The sequence below is a fragment of the Aedes albopictus genome, chromosome 2, assembly GCF_035046485.1.
Source record: "Aedes albopictus strain Foshan chromosome 2, AalbF5, whole genome shotgun sequence".
Lineage (NCBI taxonomy): Eukaryota > Metazoa > Arthropoda > Insecta > Diptera > Culicidae > Aedes > Aedes albopictus.
This window is the reverse complement of record NC_085137.1, coordinates 508,677,748-508,701,353: the sequence shown is the minus strand read 5'-3', so window position 1 is coordinate 508,701,353 and position 23,606 is coordinate 508,677,748. Positions and strand designations below refer to the sequence as shown.

At 38.3% G+C, this 23,606-nt stretch overlaps 1 protein-coding gene across 10 annotated transcripts in view; it reads right to left on the bottom strand.

Annotated features, from left to right (window-relative positions):
- LOC109413045 (serine-rich adhesin for platelets) overlaps window positions 1–23,606 on the bottom strand; it is a 384,895-nt gene that overhangs the window by 106,822 nt on the left and 254,467 nt on the right. Inside the window, exon 1 of one of the 10 annotated variants that reach the window (XM_062854515.1) lies at window positions 11,167–11,838. The exons of the other annotated variants lie outside the window; for them this stretch is intronic. Coding sequence (XP_062710499.1) covers window positions 11,167–11,253 — 87 coding nt within the window. The 5' untranslated portion in view covers window positions 11,254–11,838. Of the gene's footprint in view, window positions 1–11,166; window positions 11,839–23,606 lie in introns of those variants that run through there. 10 annotated transcript variants of the gene reach the window in all.

Here is a 23,606-nt window from a genome sequence, read left to right as displayed (position 1 = left end):
CTCTTATACTTTAAGATCCCTATTGAAACCCCTTGAAGCCTCTAAAAATCCTTCAAAAATTCCCCGCCCGCAACTTGTTTATAATTTTCTTCAAGTTCCCTAAAAAACCCTCTGAAGCCTTCCTAGGCACACCTAGAATCACGTAAAATCATCCCATATAAACGTTTTTTTTTTGGTCATATCCCCTCAATGCCCTCTGACCTTGCTTGGAACTGTCCTTCCCCAACTACATTGAAATCATCCTGCATACTCTTCACTTTCCCTTGCACCTCCTGGCGCTCCAACTGCTCTAGAAAAACCCCTGGTATTACTCTTGCAGTTGCTCAACTACCTTTCATTCGATCGTGAATGATGCTTAGTGTCATTTCTCTTGCGTGTCCTTTCTCTAGCAAGCACCAGTGACAGCCACCACCATGAAGAGGTTGTCAGTGTGATGGTGCAGCGTTCAGGAGTGGAGCTTTGGCGGAGCAAATCACCTTTATCGTGCGGTTTGCTAAAATGGTTGGGAACGGATTGTAACAGTTAGTTGCGTAATATTCCCACCACCTTTTTTTTTCTCTCTCCATAAAACTGATAAACACTTGGAACGCTCTTAGAACCTTTTTAAACCTCCTTTGAAGCCTCTGAAATCCCGCATGGCCTCCAATCAAACTTTTTTTGCCATCTTCCACAAACTCTTCTGAAACTCTCTTGAACCCGTCTCCTAATCCCTCCTAGACCTCCTTCTGCTTCTTTACTGATTTCTAACTAACTGTCCCTTCAACCTTTTATACTCCCACTGCGCCTTTTCACACCTCAACTTCTCTTTAACCTCTAAGCCCTTTCTGCGGAATTTCTGAAACTCCTATAAACCGCCATGAGTTAGTTTTGTAATAAGTTTTAAATTAAGTTTCCATAAGATACCCCTTATACCTCATTGAAACTTCATCTGCTTTTTCCCTTGACGTACCTTGCACCTCCTTACGCATTCTAAACTCTATTTACTACACCTCTTAAAATATTCCCACCTTTGAACCTTTTCTTCTGGTGCCCATTCGGTTTCGCCTTGCCAGACTCTATTTGAAATCCTCCTGAACCTGAAACCACACATGACCTATTCTTAATATGTCAGGATGCCAGCATCTCTTGATTACCAATTCAAACTTTTTAAAACACTTCTTAAAACTCCCTTTGACCTGATTTCCTCTTAACAACACGCCTTCTTCTGTAAACACTCACTGCGCCATCTTTGTGCTAAACCTAGCAAGCTCTTGCTCTAAAACTCCGTTTAACCTTTCTTAGAACACCATACCCACTTTTTTAAACACTCTTGTTCAAGAAATGCAATTTCATTTGGGTAATAAATTGAATCCATTTAAATAATGAATTGGTTTAAGTAAAAATTATCCTTTTTCTATTTTTCAATTAGAATCAAAGAATATCACACAATATAAATACACATATATTTATTGATTTATTGAAAATTGTTCCTTTTCTTCAAATTTTAATTATGTTAAGTTTTGTGATGCCTCTAAGCATGTTCGCATAGATACGATCCTGTTGAGTCAATTTAGGTTCATTTAATCAATTTTATCATTGCATCCTTGTTGGGTTTTAAGAACTCTACTGTAAGATTCCAGTAGAATATTTCAATGATTTGACAGATTTGACTTTCATTGACCTGTTTTAGAAAACTTTCGGTTTGAATTTATGAAAACATAGTGTAAAATTGTATCCTACTTGAAATGTGCATACTTTTTGCAATGGAAAAAATCAGATTGCCATTGATATTCTACCTTGCAATTTAACTTCCGACGGGAGAAAGCAAAGGGAAAGGGTAATCGCCATGGGAAATGGAACCATATTGCACCAGTCATATACCGGTGTGGTGTGGCAAAGCAAAAGTAGCAAAATGGATTTATTTATAACCTTCACTAGCAGATTCTTCTCCTTACCGGCTCCCAGCTAAGATCGATAAAGTTATGAAACTGTTTTGATGCTTCATCATCATCCGCCCCATCTCGGCAATGGGAATGGGAAAAAGCGCTTGTAAGTCAAAACAAATACAATATCGCAGATCAACACTTTCGGCGGTGGCTTAGTGGCTTTGAATTGGTTTCTATTGGCACTTTTATGGTAGGGTAGCTTCCTGTTCGAGTGTTCGATTCCGGCATACCGAAGTGAAGGGTGTGTGCTTTAACTATGGACGCATTGAACCTCATTTATCCATTAATCATTCCGTCATCTATTTTCGTTTCCTTTGCAAGACGACTCAGTGATAGTGACCGTATTGCAATCTCATCGATGTGTCGTAATCGATGAGATTTGAAAATCACTCTCGATTCACTGAATGACTACAATTAGTGTTAAGCCGCGGCTGAAAGCGTCAACTGATTTCCCATCTCAATGAGTCGATACAAAGCTGCTTCATAATTTTGTGTGATTCAACGACACTCCTCATATCGGATGCAGCGGTGCAGACAAAATTGCACTCTACTAACTGGCATCGGAACGGTATAATTTTCCAGTGTGATGAGTTGCTCGTATTATGTTTTACATAATCTCCGCTTATAATGCTCATCGTTTTGCCACAAATCACTGCGGAAAATGAGTCGAAACAGTGATGAACTGACTTTACTCAGGGGAACAATTTGCTTCACAGTTCGACCTGAATGCGAGTTAGTATGTAGTGTAATTTATTAGTCAATTCCAGTTATTTCATTATTAATCAGAAATCGCAGGTTGATGCGAGATAGCCGCAAATGGGACAATCTGCTGTCAAAAATCTGTTCATCATCGGGCACAATGCTTCTCTTTTAATTCCCAGACGTCTCAGCATGAGCAAGCAGAAAAAATCGGGAACACATGTCTAAAAGTATAAATCATCGCACGACGAGATAGCATCAACCGTTTAGAGAAGAGACTGCAACCTTTGCAGCCCTACACTTATTCACCTGGTTCCAACAGATTGACCCCAGCCCCAGCAACAACGGAATGCACCACCACTTACTGCGGATGCTCATTTTGTGTCATTATGGGATCGTCTATTTCTAATAATCACCTTTTATGGTGAATGGCTCAAATTGGTGGCACGAAAGGGCAGCTCAGATCACGGACAACTTTCGAAACCAAAAAGAGTCGTTTGGTTTGGAGTGCACAAGCATTTTAGGTTTCCTCTCGTACTGTTGTAGGTACTATTACAATTGAGCCATCGCCGATCGTTTCCTCAAAACTAGGAAATAACCCCTTCGGAGAAACGGCAAAATCGTGTCAGTTTAATTTTTCAAACTGCAAAACCATTTGCCACGAAGCAATTGAAAGCTCAGCCTCACGAAAACACCTCTATACTTTTGGCGTTGATCCTACCTATTGCGGGAAGCATCACCATCATGATCTTGGTACTTAGGCTGTTGGAGCACCGCTAAGGGGAAAGGCCTGGAAATAACTCTGATCCGGAGCGAAAATTACATAAAGTCCAATTAGCTGCTCTGGCTGGGCGGCAAAGGAGAATCGGATGGATGGATCAATGATTTCACGCTGCACATCTTGGTTCATATTTATCAGGGTTCAAGAAAAGAACAAATTGTTGGCAAACAAAATAATAATCAACTTAAAGTTCAGGGCAGTAGAACGACCAGCAGATCGGTGCGGCGGCTTTCGCTCGTGTTGGCTCCCATGGGGAGATGTGGTCTATTTTTAGACAACTGAAGTGCCCGATGGACATTTTATGAAATGACGAAATTGATTAGTATTTGAATAGAGCTTTCCCCCTTGGATGCTGATGAATAACAATCACGAAGTACTTTCTTGATGAAACAGAATGTATTAGCGGTTAAAATAGAATCATTTACAGCCATTTCAGGGAAAATCGATATAGTGGATCTCAGTGGACTTGGTGGGTTTGTAGTTCATTGAAAATAATTTGACTCGTATTTTTTTTTTATTTCGTTATAGTGTGGTTCAAAAAACTTAAAACTTCCAAGAAAACATAACTCTTGAACCATTTGACCGATTTAGATTGTCTTTCTTCTGCTTCTCAGCTAAGTGTTATATGAGCAATTGCATGGTTACTTAACTGAGACCCTAATAGCGTCACGTGGTAATTCGTAGAATGCATACTAAAAGTTGTCATGTTAAAAGCTTTAATACTCTTATTTCAATTACTTATGAAAAACTTTTTGGGAGAGAACAGCTATCCAATCAGTGGAGTAAGTAAAAATGAATGTTACGTGGAAAAAATAGGATACGATGATATGAAACGCTGTGGAGCGGACCTGGTGTGATGGTTAGAACACTTGACTATCACGCCGAGGACCTGGGATCAAATCTCACTCCCGACAAACTCGCAAAATGTGAGTTCTCCCTTCGGAAGGGAAGTAAAGCGTGGGTCCCGAAATGAACTAGCCTAGGGCTAAAAATCTCGTTAATACGGATAAAAAAATGATATGAAACGTACTTAACAAGAGGCCTGCAACTTCTTTAAAGACACGGACACGTTTAATGCTTCCAGTGAGCTATTTGCTCTTTGAAGCACGACACTAGACAAGCAACATGCAACGCCCAGTGGAACAGCCGAAAACTTTTTCCTGACAGCTGCGGCGGGAATCGAACCCGCGCTCCTCAGCACGATGCGACTAAAGGCTTGGTGACATTAGCCGCACGACCACGAAGCCACACCGATGTCAAAGTGTTTTATACATCATGTAAATGTGTTGCTGTATGTACGAATTTGTTAATGAAAAAAGAACATCGTTGGGAGTGACGTAGCTAAGAGAAAATTGTCACTATATGGGCCTTTTTACTTCTGGGATGGGGCATAGGCTTTTCCATTTGTGACATGATTAATAAGCCTTGTGTGAAGAATTCACGAATAAAAAGAAATCAAAAGAATAAGCCCTGGCTTTAGCGTCATTGATCTCTCGCTGAAACGAAACAAACACGACTTGGTCTACCTGAATCAACCTGCCGAACGGCGTAGCCAGCTTTTTATTATTTCTTGCTCACTCTAATGAACAAACATGAAAAAGTGAAGGATGCAGAGAGTTACCATTCGCCCCCTGGTTTCATCCCATTCTTTCTCGTGTTTGAAAAAAGCTTTACGTCGTTGAACCTGCATAGAGCGTTGTATTTTCTCCGTTATCGAGTACAGGAAGGAATAAAGGGCAAGAGATGCTATATGTTAATCGAGAGGTTAAGCTCAAGCTCAAGTTCACTAGCTGCTCTTGTTACATTCACGTATAAATGCCGTAGCATTTTATGGCCCATTTTTCACACCTCACACTCCCTCGTAGCATGTTTTCCCAAACCTAGTACATGGATCGTAGTAAAACCAGATCCTCGATGGAATGCCTGCAGGATGTTCACCAGAAGTTCTAGTTGACACATCTCTAGGGATTTCCTCTTAGATTCCTGCAGAAATTTCTTCTGTGGTATCTTCAGAGATTTTTCCAATGATGCCTACAGGAATTCCTGTTGCGATTCCTCAAGAAATGTCTGCTGTAATTTATTAACGAATTAATGGATGCAATGCAATACCTGCAGGGAATACGCCAAGAATTCCTGGAGGACTCTCAAGAGCAATAATAATTGGACATATTTGTGCTGAGAATACTTGAGGAATCTCAGCTAGAATTCTAGAAGAAATTGCATCAGTGTACTGGATGTATTCTAAGTGGAATTCCTAAAGAAATCGTTGAAGAAATCTTTGAAAGAATCATAGCAAAAGTTTCTGTAAGAATTTAAAGAGTACTATTTTGATGAATCTCAAGAGGAAATGTTGGAGAAACCCTAGAAGGAATTTTTTGAGGAACCCCAAGCCGAAAGAGAGATGAGTTTGTGAAATAGGAATGTTCACGGTGCGTATTCGGAGTCAGTTTGGCTTTCTATTCCGCAGAATCATTACTTGTTCTGTGGCTTAGTTGGTTAAAGCGCCGGTCTAGCGAATCCCACCAGAACGCGATTTTTTTCACAAATTTCATCTCTGAATTTGTCAATTAGCAACATTTCATGCCTTCTAATTACAAGTTTTTCCAGTATGATTCAGACATAACAGCAAATCTGGTAAAATGCCAGTAAAATGGGCAATATGTGTCATTGTACCCTTGCTTGCGTCACATGGCCCAGTTCGGTCGTTTGAGCGTTCAACCGCACCGAGCTCTCGACGCATACAAATTAGACACCAGCAAAACAAACTGCCTGGTGACTAGGTATGCGGAGTGCGAGAGTAAGTCTCGGCTTTATAAAAATAATTCGCTCTCACTTGTAGCTAGTGCGCACAAACAGGAGTGTGTTGTGGATTGGCATCTAAGCCGAAAGAGAGATGAGTTTGTGAAATAGGAGTGTTCACGGTGTGGCTTCGGAGTCAGTTTGGCTTTCTATTCCGCAGAATCATTACTTGTTCTGTGGTTTAGTAGGTTAAAGCGCCGGTCTAGCGAATACGGAGTCGTGGGTTCGAATCCCACCAGAACGCGATTTTTTCACAAATTTCATCTCTCAATTTGTCAATTAGCAACATGTTGTGCCTTCTAATTACAAGTTTTTCCAGAATGTTTCAGACATATGTACCAGCAAATCTGGTAAAATGCCAGTAAAATGGGCAATATGTGTCATTGACAGGGATGGGATCATTCATTTGCAAAGAGTTACATTCACTTGATACTATCTCAGTTCAGAAGCATTCTATCAAAAAAACTATGTATGGATGAATTGAACCTTGTAGTTTTATCTGAAAGTTCACCGAAAAGCATTAAGGTCGCACACGCATACTAAATTCGTGAATGAGCTGTGAAGGCAACTCTCCACGCAGTGAATGTAAATTACATTCAAGCCGTGAAGAGTTGAGTTTGCTGCATTCTGTTGACTTTATTATTGACGCTAGATAGTTCATTGTTATACAAAGTTTCAGGTCAAACAAAAATGAAAAAGTGCTCCATACATTAGTTTTTGCTACGATGTTTCTGAAGCGAGTTATTCGCAAGTGAATGTAAATATTGCAAATGAGTGATCCCATCCTTGGTCATTGAACCCCAGGAGGCATCCCTCTTTCGAAAAATTCTCTTGGAATTCCTCTAGGAATACCTGAAGAGTTTTTCCTAGAATTTTTTTCTGGAATTCCTCCATGGTAGTTCCGATGATTTTTTAAGGCATTTTAGGGATTTCTGCAAGGACTCCCTAAGAAATTCCTTCCGGAATACTTTCAGAAACTCTTGAGGAACTCCAATCAGGAACTCCTTCAAAGCAATTTCTCAAGCATTTCCAGATGGTATTTCTGCAGTTATTGCTTTTAGATATCCCCCAGGAATTTCGGGAATATTTCCAGCAGGAAGAGCTTGAGAAATTCCTGCTAGACTTTTTGGTGGATTCCCACCACGAATTCGCGAAGAAATATCAGCAGCATTCCGGGAGCAATTTCAACATAAATACTCTAAGGAATCTGAAGAGGATTTCCCTTATTAATACAAAGAGGAATTCTTGTAGGAATCTCTAGAGAAATTCTGAAGGTATCCCTGGAAAATAATCTCTGTATTAATTTTAGGAGGAATCCCTAGAGACGTTATAGCAGCAATTCTAGACGAACATTTGAAAAGGGCCTTTCTGCTTTGCGTAAACAAACATGTTTTTGTCTCTGTAGGGTCTATTTGCATCCACCCACGCACATCAACACCCTCATCAGAAAGAGTGTTCTTCAAGCTATCTCTTAAGGGTGTTGATATGCGTAAGTGGATGCAGATAGGCCTTGCAGTCTGGATTGACATGAGGAATGTAAGTTTAGATATTTGAAAATCATAGTTTACCACACGGATTGGTCAAGAATGCTTTCGATCAACTGGCAATTGTTTGAGTTATTTGTCTATAAATCAGTTCAGAAGTCTAAAAACAAAATACGATATTCGGCAAGTTTGTATATTAGTGTTTTTTTCAACAATTTTCACCAGGGAGGCCATGCCCTAGCTGTAATATCTACTGCGTTAAATATTAGGCTTTTGAGCTGATTTATAGTAAAATAAGTAAAACAATTGTCAGATCATCGAAAACCTCCTTGGATTGGTATACCGAAAATGTGCACTTCGAGTCACAGTCGAGTCATCTGTGATAATCTCTCGTTTCAAAAAGAGTGCGAACGACATGTCGATCGCTTTGACGCTTTCCATTGTTCTTGCTCAATAGAGTCGTTGGAGAAGTGGAGCTTGTACAAAAGGCAAACAGTTTCAACAACTTGATTTGTTTATGCTCGCTCATCGCACATACAGGGGATAGACAAAATGATCGGGACAGGCAAAATTTTCACTTTTCAAAAAATGTTCAGCTAGCTCTTAGTTTTCGAAAAGTGCATCGAATATTCCCAATTTTTTACTGTAAGTTCATCAACTAGTTGTGAATCAGTGGTTCAAATTTGGAAAAGATCGGGCTATTCTCCACGAAGTTATAAAGATTCTTGAAAAAGGTATAACTATCCAATACCCAACTTTGAGCTGTTATATAGAGCTGTTTTTCTCTTGTTGAAAATTTCAAGTTAAGTTAAACGTTTTTTAGAGTTCATTATATAAGTCATGAGGGCCCATATAGCCGAGGCGGTAAACGCACGGGTATTCAGCATGACCATGCTGAGGGTGACGGGTTCGATTCCCGGTCGGTCCAGGATCTTTTCGTAAAGGAAATTTCCTTGACTTCCTTGGGCATAGAGTATCTTCGTGCCTGCCACACGATATACACATGCAAAATAATCATTGGCAGAGGAAGCTCTCAGTTAATAACTGTGGAAGTGCTCATAGAACACTAAGCTGAGAAGCAGGCTTTGTCCCAGTGAGGACGTTACGCCAAGAAGAATAAGAAGAATATAAGTCATGAATGGTCAAAATTTCATTGGAATCAGTTCTTTGAATACGGAGATATAACAGCTCAAAGTTGGCTATAGGATAATTTTACCTTTCTCAAGTTTTTTTTTTAACTTTGTGGAGAATAGCCCGATCTTTTCCAAATTTGGACCACTGACACACAACTAGTTGATGAACTCACAGTGAAAATTTGAGAATATTTGATGCAGTTTTCGAAAAGTTACAGCTAGTTGAACATTTTTTGAAAAGTGAAAATTTTGCCTGTTCCGATCATTTTGTCTATCCCCTGTACGAACAAGTGAGATGGTTGTATTTCCGGTTAGGTGAAGATGATGCAATATCGATGAGATTGAATTATCTTATAGCAACTCAAAACTGCCGTGCCATTACTTGAATAACTAAAATGGACGCTATAAAATGAACATAGCGGGACAATAGTCTTGTGTGTTTGAGATAACTCGACTGCTATGTGAAAGCCCATATACGGTAGCCAGTTTGCTTTGATGTCGCATCTGCCAGAAAAGTTTGCTTTAATGATCCATTGGCTCGGTTGCTTAGTTGCTAAAGAACTTGTCTAGCGCATGACGGTCATGAGTTCAAATCTCACCTGAACTGTGATTTTTTTGTAGTTTTTAGCAATATATGTATATTATTATCTTCAAAACTTTCCGATATACCTAATCCTGACATATTGTGAACAGTATTTGTTCAGGTTCATTTTTGATGAAATTTGTTGATTTTTTTTTTCTGTAATTTCATTGGACAAAATATAGACCTCTTTTGGATGAACTTTTTCTTGAATACTCTGTCGGCATAACTACAGGATGGGGAGTTCCTGAGAGTTTCATCAATTCTTGCCGTCAGAGACGGGACACACATAAAGTCCCTAGGAATTCCACTAATTGCGAGAAACTTCATTGGGCAGTAATTATATCTTTAAACTTTTTCAAGAATTGAGAAAAAAAATAACGTACTTTTCGTAAAGAAATCTGCATGAAGCTCTTCTGTGATACCCCACGAGACTATGTATTCTGCAGGAATCTTGGAATACTCCCAGTTATTTTTCAGATTTTTTTCCTGTAAAGCCTAAAGTTGTTTTTATGCATTCTTCGACATTTTTTATTATACTATTATTAGTTGCCCACAAATTCTGCTGATGTTCCGTCGGGAGTTTTTCATGATGACTTCCCAAGTAACCAAAAGTTCAGATAAAAGGGTACTTTATAAGCTAAGCAGCTTGTTCGAGGTCGCTCATTAGCCTTCTAAGCAGCTTCATTTTTAAGTAATTTTGGAACTTGAAAGTTCACATAAGCACGCTGGATAGCCTTCTAAGCAGCTTCTGACAGAACTTTGTCAAAATTCATGCAGAAACAAAAATGTGTTTTTCAGAAGACGACGCTGGGGGGGGGGGGGGCAGGTTGTGATTCACGTCTGGAAATTGGTACTGATAATTATATTCTCACATATGTCGCTGCTATGTAGATTTGAACTGGATCCTCCTGCGTGATAGCCTGCCGACTTACCGCTGCGCTGCTGAAGACACTTGACAAAGTCAAGCTAACTTCACTACTGTACAAATGTGCAAAACTAGCTGCCGACAGAAAATCGATTCAAGTCAGACTTTAGCTGCTGTCCACTCAATCGCAGCTGTAGTACTGTGGTAGAGCGTAGGGCTCTCACGTAGCGACTGTCGGTTCGAATCCGATGGGTGGCATTTTTTTTTGCTCAAGCCTAGTATTCATTGAATTGATAAATTAATATTTGTCTTTTATTTGTGTACGCTTAAACAGTTGTTTCTGTAAAATAAATAAATTTAATCTTCATTGAAACACAACGCTACTGAACTGAACTTCTATGAACTTGAAAGTTCCGACATAGCATCTTAAGCAGCTTTAAAGTTCCGCGAAGTTCAGATAAAGTTCCGAATGGAACTTTCTGGCTGCTTAAGAGGCTAACAATTAGCCTTGCCGGAACTTGTGACCGAAATTCCAACAAGGCTCATCGTTAGCCTCTTAAGCAGCCAGAAAGTTCCGTTCGGAACTTTATCTGAACTTCGCGGAACTTGAAAGTGCATTTTGTCATGGGAAGCGGAACTTTTGGTTACTTGGGTTATTAAACGTCCACAATTTTCAAGAACTTATTTTCATTTTGTAGCATTTGGGGCATCTTTTCGTTTGTAGTAACTCTGAACAAGACACCAACTCTAAAGGATGCTACACTGTTCATGTCACATTCGATTTTTCTCTCGACTCAAACACCGGCCCCATTATCCTTTCCAGCCCTCGTGTCCCCACAAAAAAAAAAAAGAAAAGAAAAATGACCCCCTCCAAACAACATACGCACAGCTACATACCATGCTAGAAGCAACTGCGTCGTCACTGTTTTCCGTGCACAATTTCTCTAGTTCCTCGAAATCAATCTCATTTTGGCATTCATCCATAGTTTGCGGGGCGAAGACGATTCGCAATTTGGTAGCTCGTCCGGGGGATTCTAGGGCTGCTGCAGCTGCTGCTCTTGCTGAGGACGCGGAGGGATTGTTCCCTCGGGCTGTACCGTATCGCGATGGAACCTGATTTGAGGCATATAACTCAACTTTTACACAACTTGGGACAAATCCAAATCTTCTAGGTCAGTTCTGTCAGTTTTTCTACCACAGACTGTGCGATTGAATAAGATTTTCCTCCTGCGAAAGATTTCTTGCACAAGTTTTTTCTCGGTTTTTCGTACTACGTTCACTGAGAAGACACTTTTCCAGACAGATCACTTTCCTTGTGGAAATTTTACAATCGATTTTTCGATATTTACCAAGGGACGACCCACACGCACCAAGGATTTCTGCACGGATGCAGATAAAATTACGCTGAGGCAACGAGTTTCACACAATTTCTAGCGAATTTTCCACCATTTAGCAACTTTTTTCAACATCCATGCACAAGTAATCACGCACTCACGAGACTCGTCACACAATTGCTGCAGGACCATCAATTTTCACAGGCCGTCTGTGTTTTCTTGGTCCCTTTTTTGCGGGTGGGTTGTGTTGGTAGCATTGATCCTGGAAAGTTGGCTCCCATGTGAGTGTGTGTGTGTGCGTGCGTTTGTGGGGGGATGGAACAGGGACGGATTTTGGGTGGTATAATTCAGCACCGGAACCGTATCGATGGGGCCTGATTGGGGCTCTGTGCAGAGCGTACGCTGGAATGTATGTTTTGAAAGGGGGCGCATGCGCTCTAGGGGCCGGGATGCAGACATGTCTACCAAGGATGCACGGGAAATTGGGGTGAATACGTTTGTGCTGACATCTTGCGGTGGGGAAATTCTATTTTATAACAGTTTAAATGGTGGAACTATTATGACATCATGACAACTTTCTAGGGATAAATATGGAGAAGAGCTTTGACGGTTATAGTTGGCCCAAAGCTTACTTTGATTAACATAAAACCTAATAGGCGGACCAGGCTTTTGTTGTACCTAAAAGCTAGGATAAGGATAAGACAACTAACAAACTGCACAATATAAACAACAATATTGTATACCAGAAAACATGGAAGATACTGTTTTGATAGGTTTTGATCTAGTTTAATGATTTAGTAATAGATGGTGTTTATGAATGTCAAATGATGATCGGAAATATATTTTGAATACCCTTTTTTGAAGATCAGGTCAAATACCAAGACAGAAAATGTTTGGGCCATGTTGAACCTACGTTACGTTGTAATTACGATTTTACAAAATGTGGGCACCTGGGGCCACAGTGCTTAAATTAGATTCTATAAATTTAGTCGCAATTTGTAACAGAGTTCGTGAGAAATTCCAAGAAAAAAAATATGCACTAGAATCATCATTTAGATAGAACCCATTCAGGTAAAACCTATTTAGGCAACGGTACCTTTGATTGTATTCAAAATAGATAGAGTACATACTTAAGATTAGGGATACGGTTCATTTAAGAGAAAGAAGCAGCGGGTGGAGTTAATAAGAGTTTGGGACGTGTGGATTAGGGTTGGGACTATTTAAGGTTCATTAAATGCTTTCTTGATCATGAATGAAATGCATGACTGTACAACTTCATGTAACAACTTGCTGTCAAGTGATGAGTTCAATGTTTGTTCTTGAATTTCCAAGAACTCTCTTAAGTACAGGTCATCGGATCTACAAGCGTAGTCACTTTAGAACGGCTTGAATCTCTTCTGAAATCACCTGAAACGTTTTAAAACGCCTCTGCAATCCACCTGAAGCTGAGAACAGTGATCCAATGTATTGTTAAAAACAATAGGCCCCTGAAGCCCCCTCAATACGCCCTGTGATGCTACTGGGACCCCCCGAATTCCTTGAAAACGCCACTGAAACTCACTGAAAATCCTCTGAATCTTCCTAACCAGTACTTCTTCAATATTTTCTCCACGATGACCTCCAGGGACACCGTCAGAGTTTCCATTAGGAATTCTTCGGATGGCCTCATTTAGGAATTCTTTCAGGGTTTATAATTTTTTTTCAAAATTTTTATAGAAAGAAGATTCTTGGAGGGTGTTCAAGAATGATATTAGTGAGGCTTCTAATAGAAATTTATTCAAGTATCGCTTTAGAATGCATTCAGACCCATGTGTTTCTAAGAAAATTTCTCCAGGAATTCGTCCACAAATTCTTTAAGGAATCCCACCAGAAACAACTACGTCTACGGTTTTCCTTAAAATATTCTACTGGGTTTTCCATTAGGAATTCAGATATTTCTGTTGGATTTTTTTTCTTTAGATGTAACTGCATATATTCAGGGATTCTCTCAGACATATATTCAGTAATTCTTCAAGAAAATTATCAATACATTTTTCTGGAAGTATCTTAAGGGTTTCTTAAGAAGCTCCTTCAAGTATTCCTTCAGCTTCCCCTCTTCAGGGATTCTTTCTTGTTTTTTTTTCAGGTATGCTTCAGGGATTTCTCAAAAATTCTCTCAGATTTTTTTTTTGCAAAAATTAGAATACGTTCCTTGCATTAAAAACACAAAGGCATTTTTGAAATGATATCAACAGAAATTCATCTACAGATATATCCAGAAATTCCCTAAGAATCTCTTCAGAAACTTCTCAAGTAATTTTAACTTGGAATAAAGGAGATATCTTTCAGTAACTTATACAGGTATTCTCTTAGGCATTCATTCCAAAATTCATCCAAAGATAACATCAACATTTTTTTTCATGAATTGTTTGTGGGAATATCCAAAGGTTTTGCCAAGATTTTTAAGGTTTTTTTCAAGGATTGTGACAGTAATTATGGATTGGGAAAATTTTGGAAAATTTTGGAAATTTTTGAAAAATTTTGGAAAATTCTGAAAGGTTTTGGAAAGTTTCTGAACCATTTCTGAAAAAATTCCTGAATATCTGAAACAATACTTGCAGGAATTCCTGATGGAAAATCAGGAGATATTTCTGACTCTACCGAAAAAGAAATTTCTAAGCAAAACCCTTAGAAAAATTGGCGAAGGAATCTCTGCAGGTTTTTTTAAAGTTCAGAGATATTAAAAACAATTTCCGTTAAGGCGAAACTGGAAGTCTTAACTAATTTTTTGATTTTTCATTTTTATTAAATATCATCTGCTGTTTTTTTTCCTGGTGTAAAATATTTTTCATTTTTGCATAAATCATTTTTAAGCAAAATTTTACAAAAAAAATGGTTTCTGCAAAAACTAAAAACCCTTTTCACAAGGAAAAAATCAGATACCTTGATCCATACTCTACATGTGTACGAAACCCGATTTTGAAAATATTGCTTCGTTATTCAATAAAACATCAAAAACCAAAAAAATGAAGGAATTTGTCTAGATTTGTCTTAAGATCTGAAAAATCACAGGGAAATACTCTGTGGAACTTTATGGTGAATAATTACGAGAAACCATTGGTGGAAATCCTAGATTTTCAGGAAAATTCCTTAATAAATTCTTTAATACAATTTCAGAAGGATTTCCTGGGACAATCTGCGTACGTATTTCTCAAAAAGTTTTTGCAGAAATTCCTGGATAATATATTATAAGTGTAGGCGCGGTCCAAGACGTAGAATAGCGATCACGGTTCTAATAGCGAATCCATTTATTTCGGAAGAAGCTTTAAAGCTAAAATAGATATTTTTTTATGATTTACAGACCTTAATGAACTATGATCAACCAATACTCACAACTCCGTGTCTCTAGTCAATTATTTCCGTCCTGACAACCGTCCTGTGATAATTCATCTAGTCAATCTACCTGTTTTAGTCAACATAATCGTCTTAGTTATAAGTCATTCAATAGATTTTAAGTTTACTCACAGTCGTAGTCGTTGTTGATCGTATTAGATGTGTAGTTTAAGTTTTAGTTAGAGTATAAATTCTGCTTGGAAGTTAACCTATAAATGTAGATTTTTTGCAATAGTTAGTTCAATCTTCCGGTATCAATCTGCATTTTTCACTCACAAGCAATAGGAAATTTATTACAATTCACGGTTCCTATTTCATAGTTTTCCAATTAGAAATTAAGAGTAGTTTTAACAAATTTTAGTAAGAAACTTTCAACTGCATGCCATTCATTAGCCACATTTCTCACTTTTGTTTATTCTACCTGACATTTGGAGCTATCTTCATCTACTCATACCATTAAAGCTAACGGGTGACAAGCCGTCTGTCAAACCTGCAGCATCCCTGTGGTCCATTTCTGCTGCCGCGCTGACGGTTGTAACGCCTCCCGCAACAATAAGCTTTTGTGAAGATCCCTCAAAAACACTCTTCAAATGATAAAAAAAACCAGACGAAATTCAAAAGAAATATTTCTGAATGAATTCCTTGGAGAATTCGTGGAGAAATGCATAGAGTTATCCTTAGAAGAAATGTCGGAAAAAAAATCTGGGGAAACACATAGAGGAACTCCTGCCTGAATCACTGAAAGTAGTAATGCAAGAATCACTTGCACTCATACAGTATTTTATGGATGATTCCCTGAAGAAACTTCTGAACACACACTTGCGGAAATGTTCATTAGAATCTGTAAGGCCTATTTCTGAACTTATTTCTGGTGGACTTCTTGTAGAAATGCCTGTACGAATTTTTGAAGAAGTATCTGGAAGACTTTCTTTGAAAGAATTTATGAAGGAATCCTGAAGAAATTTCAGAAAATTGCATGACTAATCCCTGGTGGAATTTCAGGAGGAGCCCATGGAAATCTTTGCAAAAGAGTTTTAAAATGAAATTTCAAAAAAAAATTGTAAGAAAACTTTGTGGATTTTAAGAACGAATTCTTGAAGTTATTTTTAAAGGAGTTCATGAAGCAATTTTGAAAAAAAAAACACAGAAAATATCTTTACTTTAGGGCTTTTAAGGAATATTTGGACGAATTTATTGATGTATTTCATGAAAAAATTGCAAAGGAATCTCCAGGCAAATTTCTGAAAAAAAAAATTCCTGAATTTCTTGAGCAAATATCTGAAGAGACCTCTCCAAAGGAAAAGGAGAATCTCTAAAGCAATTCTTGGCGCAATTCCTAGAGAAGTTCTGAACCTTAAAATTTCGGAAGAAATCCTTGAATGATTTTCTGAAAGAATACTTGTACGGATTTCTGAAAGAATCTATGGAGAATCTTTTGCTATTTCCTATACATGCTTCTATTGTGAAATTCTTGGAGAAGTTTCAGGATGATTCTGTAAAGAAAATAATAAAAAAAAAACAAAAGGAATCCGTGTGAGATTTTCTAAAAGGAATTCCTGGAGAAATATCTAAAAATATCTTTTGAGCAATTTCAGGAGGAAACCTAGGAAGGCTTTATAATGGATTACTCTATTAATTCAGGAAAAATCTTTAGAAAATTTTGGGGTTTTTTATGGAACTATTTTGTGTCAGAACTCCAAGAATCTTTCGTTTATTGGACCATAGCTCTTGAATAAGCGCCACTTCCAGTCCTTCTTTTTTAAACCTTCGACTCAACACAGCAGAAGCACCTTTTCCGTGATGAAGGTTTACCTGTACGAACTTAATTCCTGTCATGAAAAATTGCATTTAACCACTTTTATTAAGCCTCGGAATTGAAACGTAAGAAAAGTAGCCGATTATCCCGAAGACAAGTAAGGTCAACTGCGTCATTGCTCCGTTTAACACAGTAAGGGCAAAATAATGTGGAGGGTGCCCTGGTACTCCACAGGCTCCGTTCACGGTTAAGTTTATATTAGACCCCCCTAACCATTCATTCCTAGGCACGGTACGCTTGACACCATGAATTAGGGGTCGATTGTTTGGTGGACTTTTATCATCGGATCAGGCAATCCGTAGTGATATTCTTAGCCAGTTGAGGGAACTGCTACCGCCACTACACGGCTATCTAGGCTGATCGGGAATAGAAACCAATATTGATGATTCTCAGAATTAAAATTCATTAAATTTCACAGGTAGGGTTCATATATATATGAACAAAAACCAAATTGAAAAAAAAAAATCAGGGTGACCTAATTTTTCCGGAAAACTCCAGTGGAAATCAAACATTTTCCACAGACACCACCTACTTTGAAAAGCATAACTTAAGAACGAAGCATCGTTGACGCATTTTTTTTGCGAAATCATAAGCAAATTTTCTCAGCAATTGGAAAAAAAAATAAAATCAAAATAAAAATTGTTTAGCACAAAAATTTTCACTGTTGAGGAAAATCGGTTGGAAAAGTCAGGAAAACTTTTTTCAAAGTCCGGAAAAATTCCCAAAAAAAATATTATTTTTGAAAGGAAATTTTATAAACTATATTCTGCAAAATTTTCAAGATGTGGTTTTTTCCGTTACTGAGTTGTGACCAATTTTGTGGAAATTGTCCAGCTATGCTATATGAGCCGTTTGTTTAATAAATCATAACTCAAGATCGAAGCATCGTATCCGACTTTTCCAACCAAATTTCCTCAACAGTGGATTTTTTTTGGATTGCTGAGAAAATTTGTTTGATTTTTCAAAGTAGGTGGTGTCTGTGAAAAGTGTTTGTTTTTCACTGGAGTTTTCCGGAAAATTAGGGGACCCTGATTTTTTTTCAATTTAGTTTTGTTAATATATATATACAGGGAATAGACAAAATGATCGGCACAGTCAAAATTTTCACTTACATGAAGTTAAAAAAAAATGTTCTAGTAAAAGGCAGAATTATCCTATTGCTAACTTTGAACTGCTATATCTCCGAATTCAACGAACCGAATGTAATGAAATTTTGTACGTTTATGACTTATATAATGAGCTTCGAAAATCCTTTGACTTAAATTGAAATTGTTAACACGGAAGAAAATTATAACGATTTGATTATTTTCCCAAAAAAAATACTAAATTGGCCAAAACTTCTACATCGATTCAACATTCAAGATGGTAATAAAGATGATGATAAATTCCCTCTAATTAACTTGAATATCAATGTGTTTTGAAAGGAAGGAGCAAAATATTTGGCAATAAATTGAACAAAGTTATGGGATGCATGTTCAAAATAGACAAATTTACTAAAAGTTCACATAATAAATTAAATCGCTATAACTTTTTTTTTGTAAGGGGCTTTTGATTCAGTTTGTGTCGATGTTCTTTCCGACAAACTGCACGAAAGTGGCCTTTCACCAATTATGAACAACTTTTTGTATAATTTGCTGTTTGAGAAGCAGATGAGTTTTGCTCATGGCGACTTGACAGTTTCACGAATTAGCTACATTGTCTCATGGAAAATTGCACGTTAAGACAGCTTGCGGATGACTGTGTTGTCTCTGTAACGGGATCAATAGCAGTTGATCTGCAAGGACCACTACAGGATACTTTGGACAATTTGTCTACTTGGGCTCTCAAGCTGGGTATCGAATTCTCTCCGGAGAAAACTGAGGTGGTTGTCTTTTCTGAAAAACATATACCGGCTAAGTTTCCGCTCGTTCTGATGGGTAAGACAATCACTCATAGCATGTCTTCTCAATATCTCGGCGTCTGGTTCGACTCCAAATGCACCTGGGCACATTGTGTATCTGATACAGAAGTGCCAATAGCGAATCAACTTTATGCGAACTATTACCGGAACATGGTAGGGAGCGCATCCGGAAGATCTGATCAGGTTGTACCAAACAACCATTCCGTCGGTTTTAGAATACGGTAGTTTTTGTTTTCAATCCGCAGCGAAAACACACTTGCTGAAGCTTCAACGGGTTCAGTACCGTTGCCTTCGGATCGCGTTAGGTTGCATGAGCTCGACTCACACAATGAGTTTAGAGGTACTTGCTGGAGTACAGCCTCTGACAGACCGCTTTGCGGAGTTGTCGTTCCGGTTCCTCATCCGATGCGAGGTTGTGAATCCATTGGTCATAGAAAATTTTGAAAAGCTGCTCGAACAGAATCCTCAAACTCGTTTTATGAGTGTGTACTACTGGTACATGACGCTGGAGGTAAGCCCATCTCCGGTTAACACCAATCGTGACAACTTCTCAGACTTCGACAGCTCCTCAGTGGATTTTGATCTCTCTATGAAGGATGAAATCACCGGTATTCCGGAATCTTTTCGTTCCGTAGGTATTCCACAGATTTTTGCAAGTAAGTTCGGGTATGTTAGCAGGGACAGACAGTTCTTCACAGATGGTTCAAAAACCGATGATTCGACTGGATTCGGTGCCTACAACGAATTTCATAGCGCCACCTTCATGCTTCAAAAGCCCTGTTCTGTATACGTAGCTGAGCTGGTTCTACCCCATTATCCCGAATGCCACTACCCCGAACGCCAATACCCCGAACGCCACTACCCCGAAAGTCATTACCCCGAACAGGCCATAACCCCGAACGCCATTACCCCGAAAGCATATTTTTAAATGTATTAAGGTACCCCGGGGCAAGTGGGACCTAAAAAAATGCTAGTTTGGTTTTGCTATGCCAAAAAATTCTAAACATAAATAATTTTATAATTCCAATGGTTCTAAAAGATAATGTTGGTATATTTCTTCATATTAACGGGCATTAAAAGTGTTTTAAAATGTTAACATTCTATATATTATGCATGTAATGAAAAATGGAGCAGATCTTCATTTGCTCTATATCACGGGGCAAGTGGGACCTATTCGGATTTTTTGTACAAATGGCTTAATATAGATGCTACATATATGTGAGGTAGTATAAATTGTAAATATCTTATACGAATAACTACGTTTAGCGATTTATGTTAAAAGAGTTTTGAGGCATCGTGCATAAATTACGTAACATATATAATAACTAATTACTGAGAAAAAACTTATTTAACTCTTGCAGCTCGTGCAAAACTAAATGATTTCTTTTGTACAAAAAGTGCCATAAAGTTAAATGCAGGAAGATTTCCAAACTTGCTTTTCATATTACGTAGTTAATGAATCTCGCCACTAGATTTTTCAAGATTTACAGATGTTATGTTTTCCCTTACATTATTTCAAGATCAATAAAAAAAGATGTTTAAATCATGAACTTAAAATAAGTCGTTTTTCAATTTCTTCATACTTAATGGCCTGTTCCTTAACACTCAGAAAAACTCATTATGCAGCGAAAAATGAAAAAATAATAGTATTTGCTTAGACAAAAATATGAAAAATAGATGGTTTCAAACAAAAAATGTTCTACCCAAGACTTTACCGTGTTAAATAATGGCTTCATCATCAGAATAAAAGTATTTAAGTATAGTTCAACGATTGATTACTTAAGGCGCCCCTTTTTACTTCACTTGTGTGTAAATTTCGACCTTGACTGAAGAAAGCGAGATCAAACTATGAAATTATGTTTGTTTACTCTCATAGGTCTCACTTGCCCCAGATGCTGAAATGCACTGGGGCAAGTGAGAGCAGTTAACTAAGGGTATTGAATGGAAATAAATTGCATCTTTTTCGCTTAAAATAATTTGCAAGCACTCCAAATATTATCCTGAAACCGAAAAAGTTTTACTTAATTTGTTATTCTATTTTTAAACGACGAATGTAGTAGAGTACGTAAATCTCACTTAGTGAATTGAAAATTACTTATGAACAACAATAACATATATGGTCTCTTTATGGTGAGAACAATAACAATTTTTGAATTCAAAGTATCCGTTGGTGTGATACCTATGTTTTCCATGAAGAATGTTTGCCTTAAAAATAAAAAATTAAAAAATTATAGCTGTAGGTCTCACTTGCCCCGGATTCTCACTTGCCCCGGGGTACCTTATTTTGATAATGGTTATATATAGTTTTTGTAATTGCGTTGCGTTTTCCCCTATTTTTCACTCGCGGGTACAATGATAAAAACGGCCTACTTTTCTTCACTAAAACAAAAGTGCCGAAAAGTACTACTTTTCGGCACTCTTAAGAGTACTGAAAAGTAGCACTTTTCGGCACCTTTGCCAGAACCCACTTTTCGATAGCTTTCGCGACTACTGTACTGCCGTAATTCTGCAAAGTGACGTAAGCGCCATTCAAAATTTCGACATTTTTTGGTATATTATATATAATATCTGGTGTAAAAATAACACTTGGGTATGCTTGCTGTATTAGAATGCAAGATCTAATCGTAATCTATCATCTATGGAAAAACACTTAGAGGATGAGCAAGAGTTTTATGCATATTAACCAAAAATTGGGCCAAAACTTTCAATGTCGCTTACGTCAGTTTGCAGAATTACGGCAGTGTAGACACAGTTGCTGCTTCTACGTTTTCTGAGCAGCTCGAATCCGAATTAGGACCTTTCAGGATGTGATTAGGATTGCAGCAGATCAGGCGTAGAAACAGCAGCAGAAACTTTTTCCTCTTGCCCATGCTGCGGTATGACGACGACGGGAGCTTGCAAATTTCTGACACCTGCCCTATCACAGCCTACCTGATCGAACAAAAGCAGCACGTTGACGCGCATAAATGGTGGCACGTGGTTGCTCTTGATACATGTTCGTATAGCAAGAATATATTATACAGATGGGTATTTTTTGCAATTACAAAAAACTTTGTATGCAACTCGTTGCAAAACTCGATTTTTTCAGCACTCGTCGTATTTATCCAACTCGGCAAGCCTCGTTGCTGAAAAACTCATCATTTTGCAACTTGTTGCATAAATAACTATTTTCGTAAAGGATATTGGTAAAGGGATTTCTTTTTTAGCACTTCTTAAATTTTTTTTCGCACTTTTAATAAAATTATGAAATAAAGTGAACGTTGGCAAAATGTGGTTCAACACAGAGCGTGACTGGCGATAAAATACATGATTTTTCAGATTCTATGGCAATTCCCGGAAAACATTTTGCGGAATGACGCATTTCTTGGAAACCTATTTTCAGGAATGCTGCATTTCTCGGAACGGAAAATTTCCCGGAAAACTGTTATGACATTTTTAATTGAGATATACTGATATCCAAAACTTTGTCACCTGCTACATGGTAGCATGCGACAGAGTCTTTTACCCGATTACCATGGAATGGAGATCAACCCACCAGAATGAAAATAAATGTTGAGGTCCTCAAATCTGTAAACCATTACACCCTACAACAGAACCACAGAACCTATCTTCAAAACGCAAATGGATCTCCGAGTTCTCTGAATACCTATGAGGTGGGATCCTCTCCGTAGACAGGCCGATCTCCAAATAGCTACCTAGCGTACAACTCACCAGTACAAATAGCACCAAATAGGATGATCGGGAAATATAGAATTGTACCACTCACTTGCCGAATAGTTTGCCGAATCAGGTAGTGGTGAATAAACCCAATGAGAGTTGTGGTAAGACCCGTACATCTCTGAGCCATCTGAACAGTTCCGTATGATCTAGCCTACGAGTAACAAGTAGTAGTGCGCGATAAGGTCGGACAAGTGATAATTATATTTGCCAAAACGAGTGCATGCTGTCCGGAAATACATTATCGTTTTTTTCGAATCTACGGGGCTTAATGTGATGATGGAGTAGAAAATTCCAGTGCTAATGAGATCGGTGAGCAGGTTCAGTACTGGTGTTTTATGTGCGCGGGTCTAAGTGTTTTTCGATCCCACCGCAGGCCTATTGATTGACGCCAACGAACGTGTCGTGGAAGATGTGGTGACCATCGCGGCCATGGTCGCGAGGCAGTTGCACCCTAGTTCCGGCGGTTCTGGCTGGGTCCTGCCATCCGGATGGCTGATGACGTCGCCGATGGACACACTTTTACACGTTTGCACACTTACAACATTTAGATAAGTATAAAACCATTAGATTTAAGCCGAACATTGGGGGGAGAAATAAATGGGTTACGCATGTTAAAATTTCAGCATTTCTTTTTTTTTTTATCTCTGGTGATATCGCGGACTGGAGTCGTTTTTGTGAGTTTTGATGCTAAGTCGCGGACCTGTTCAGGCTGTCTGTATGCATGGCAGCACTTCTGCATGTGTTCTATCTAAATTCCTTAAAAAGTTTTGTCTCATGCCAGTGGGATTTTCCCCGTGTGACAACTTCTGGAAAATAAATCTTTAAAAAAATACAAAAAATTGCAGATATGATGCCGACAACATTATCACTACAGCTCGAAAGAGCAGAAATTGTTGAAAGAAGCCATTGTTGACAGCTTCAATATCAGAAGATTCCTATCGAAAAAGTAACCTTAAAACAAAAGAAAAAAAGGAATAATAGGGTCTGGGACCACTTGGGCAGAAGCACGTATTTTGGGCACTTGCTGTTATAATTCAGCCAATTTCCAACCGATTGACTTGAATTTTTGTACATGGCTAGATACTGTGCGTATCTGATCGTGTCTCAAAAATCAAGTCCATCGGTTCAAAATTGTCTGAGTTATAGCAGCAAGTGCCCAAAATAGGTGCTCCCAAAATAGGTCCCAGACTCTACG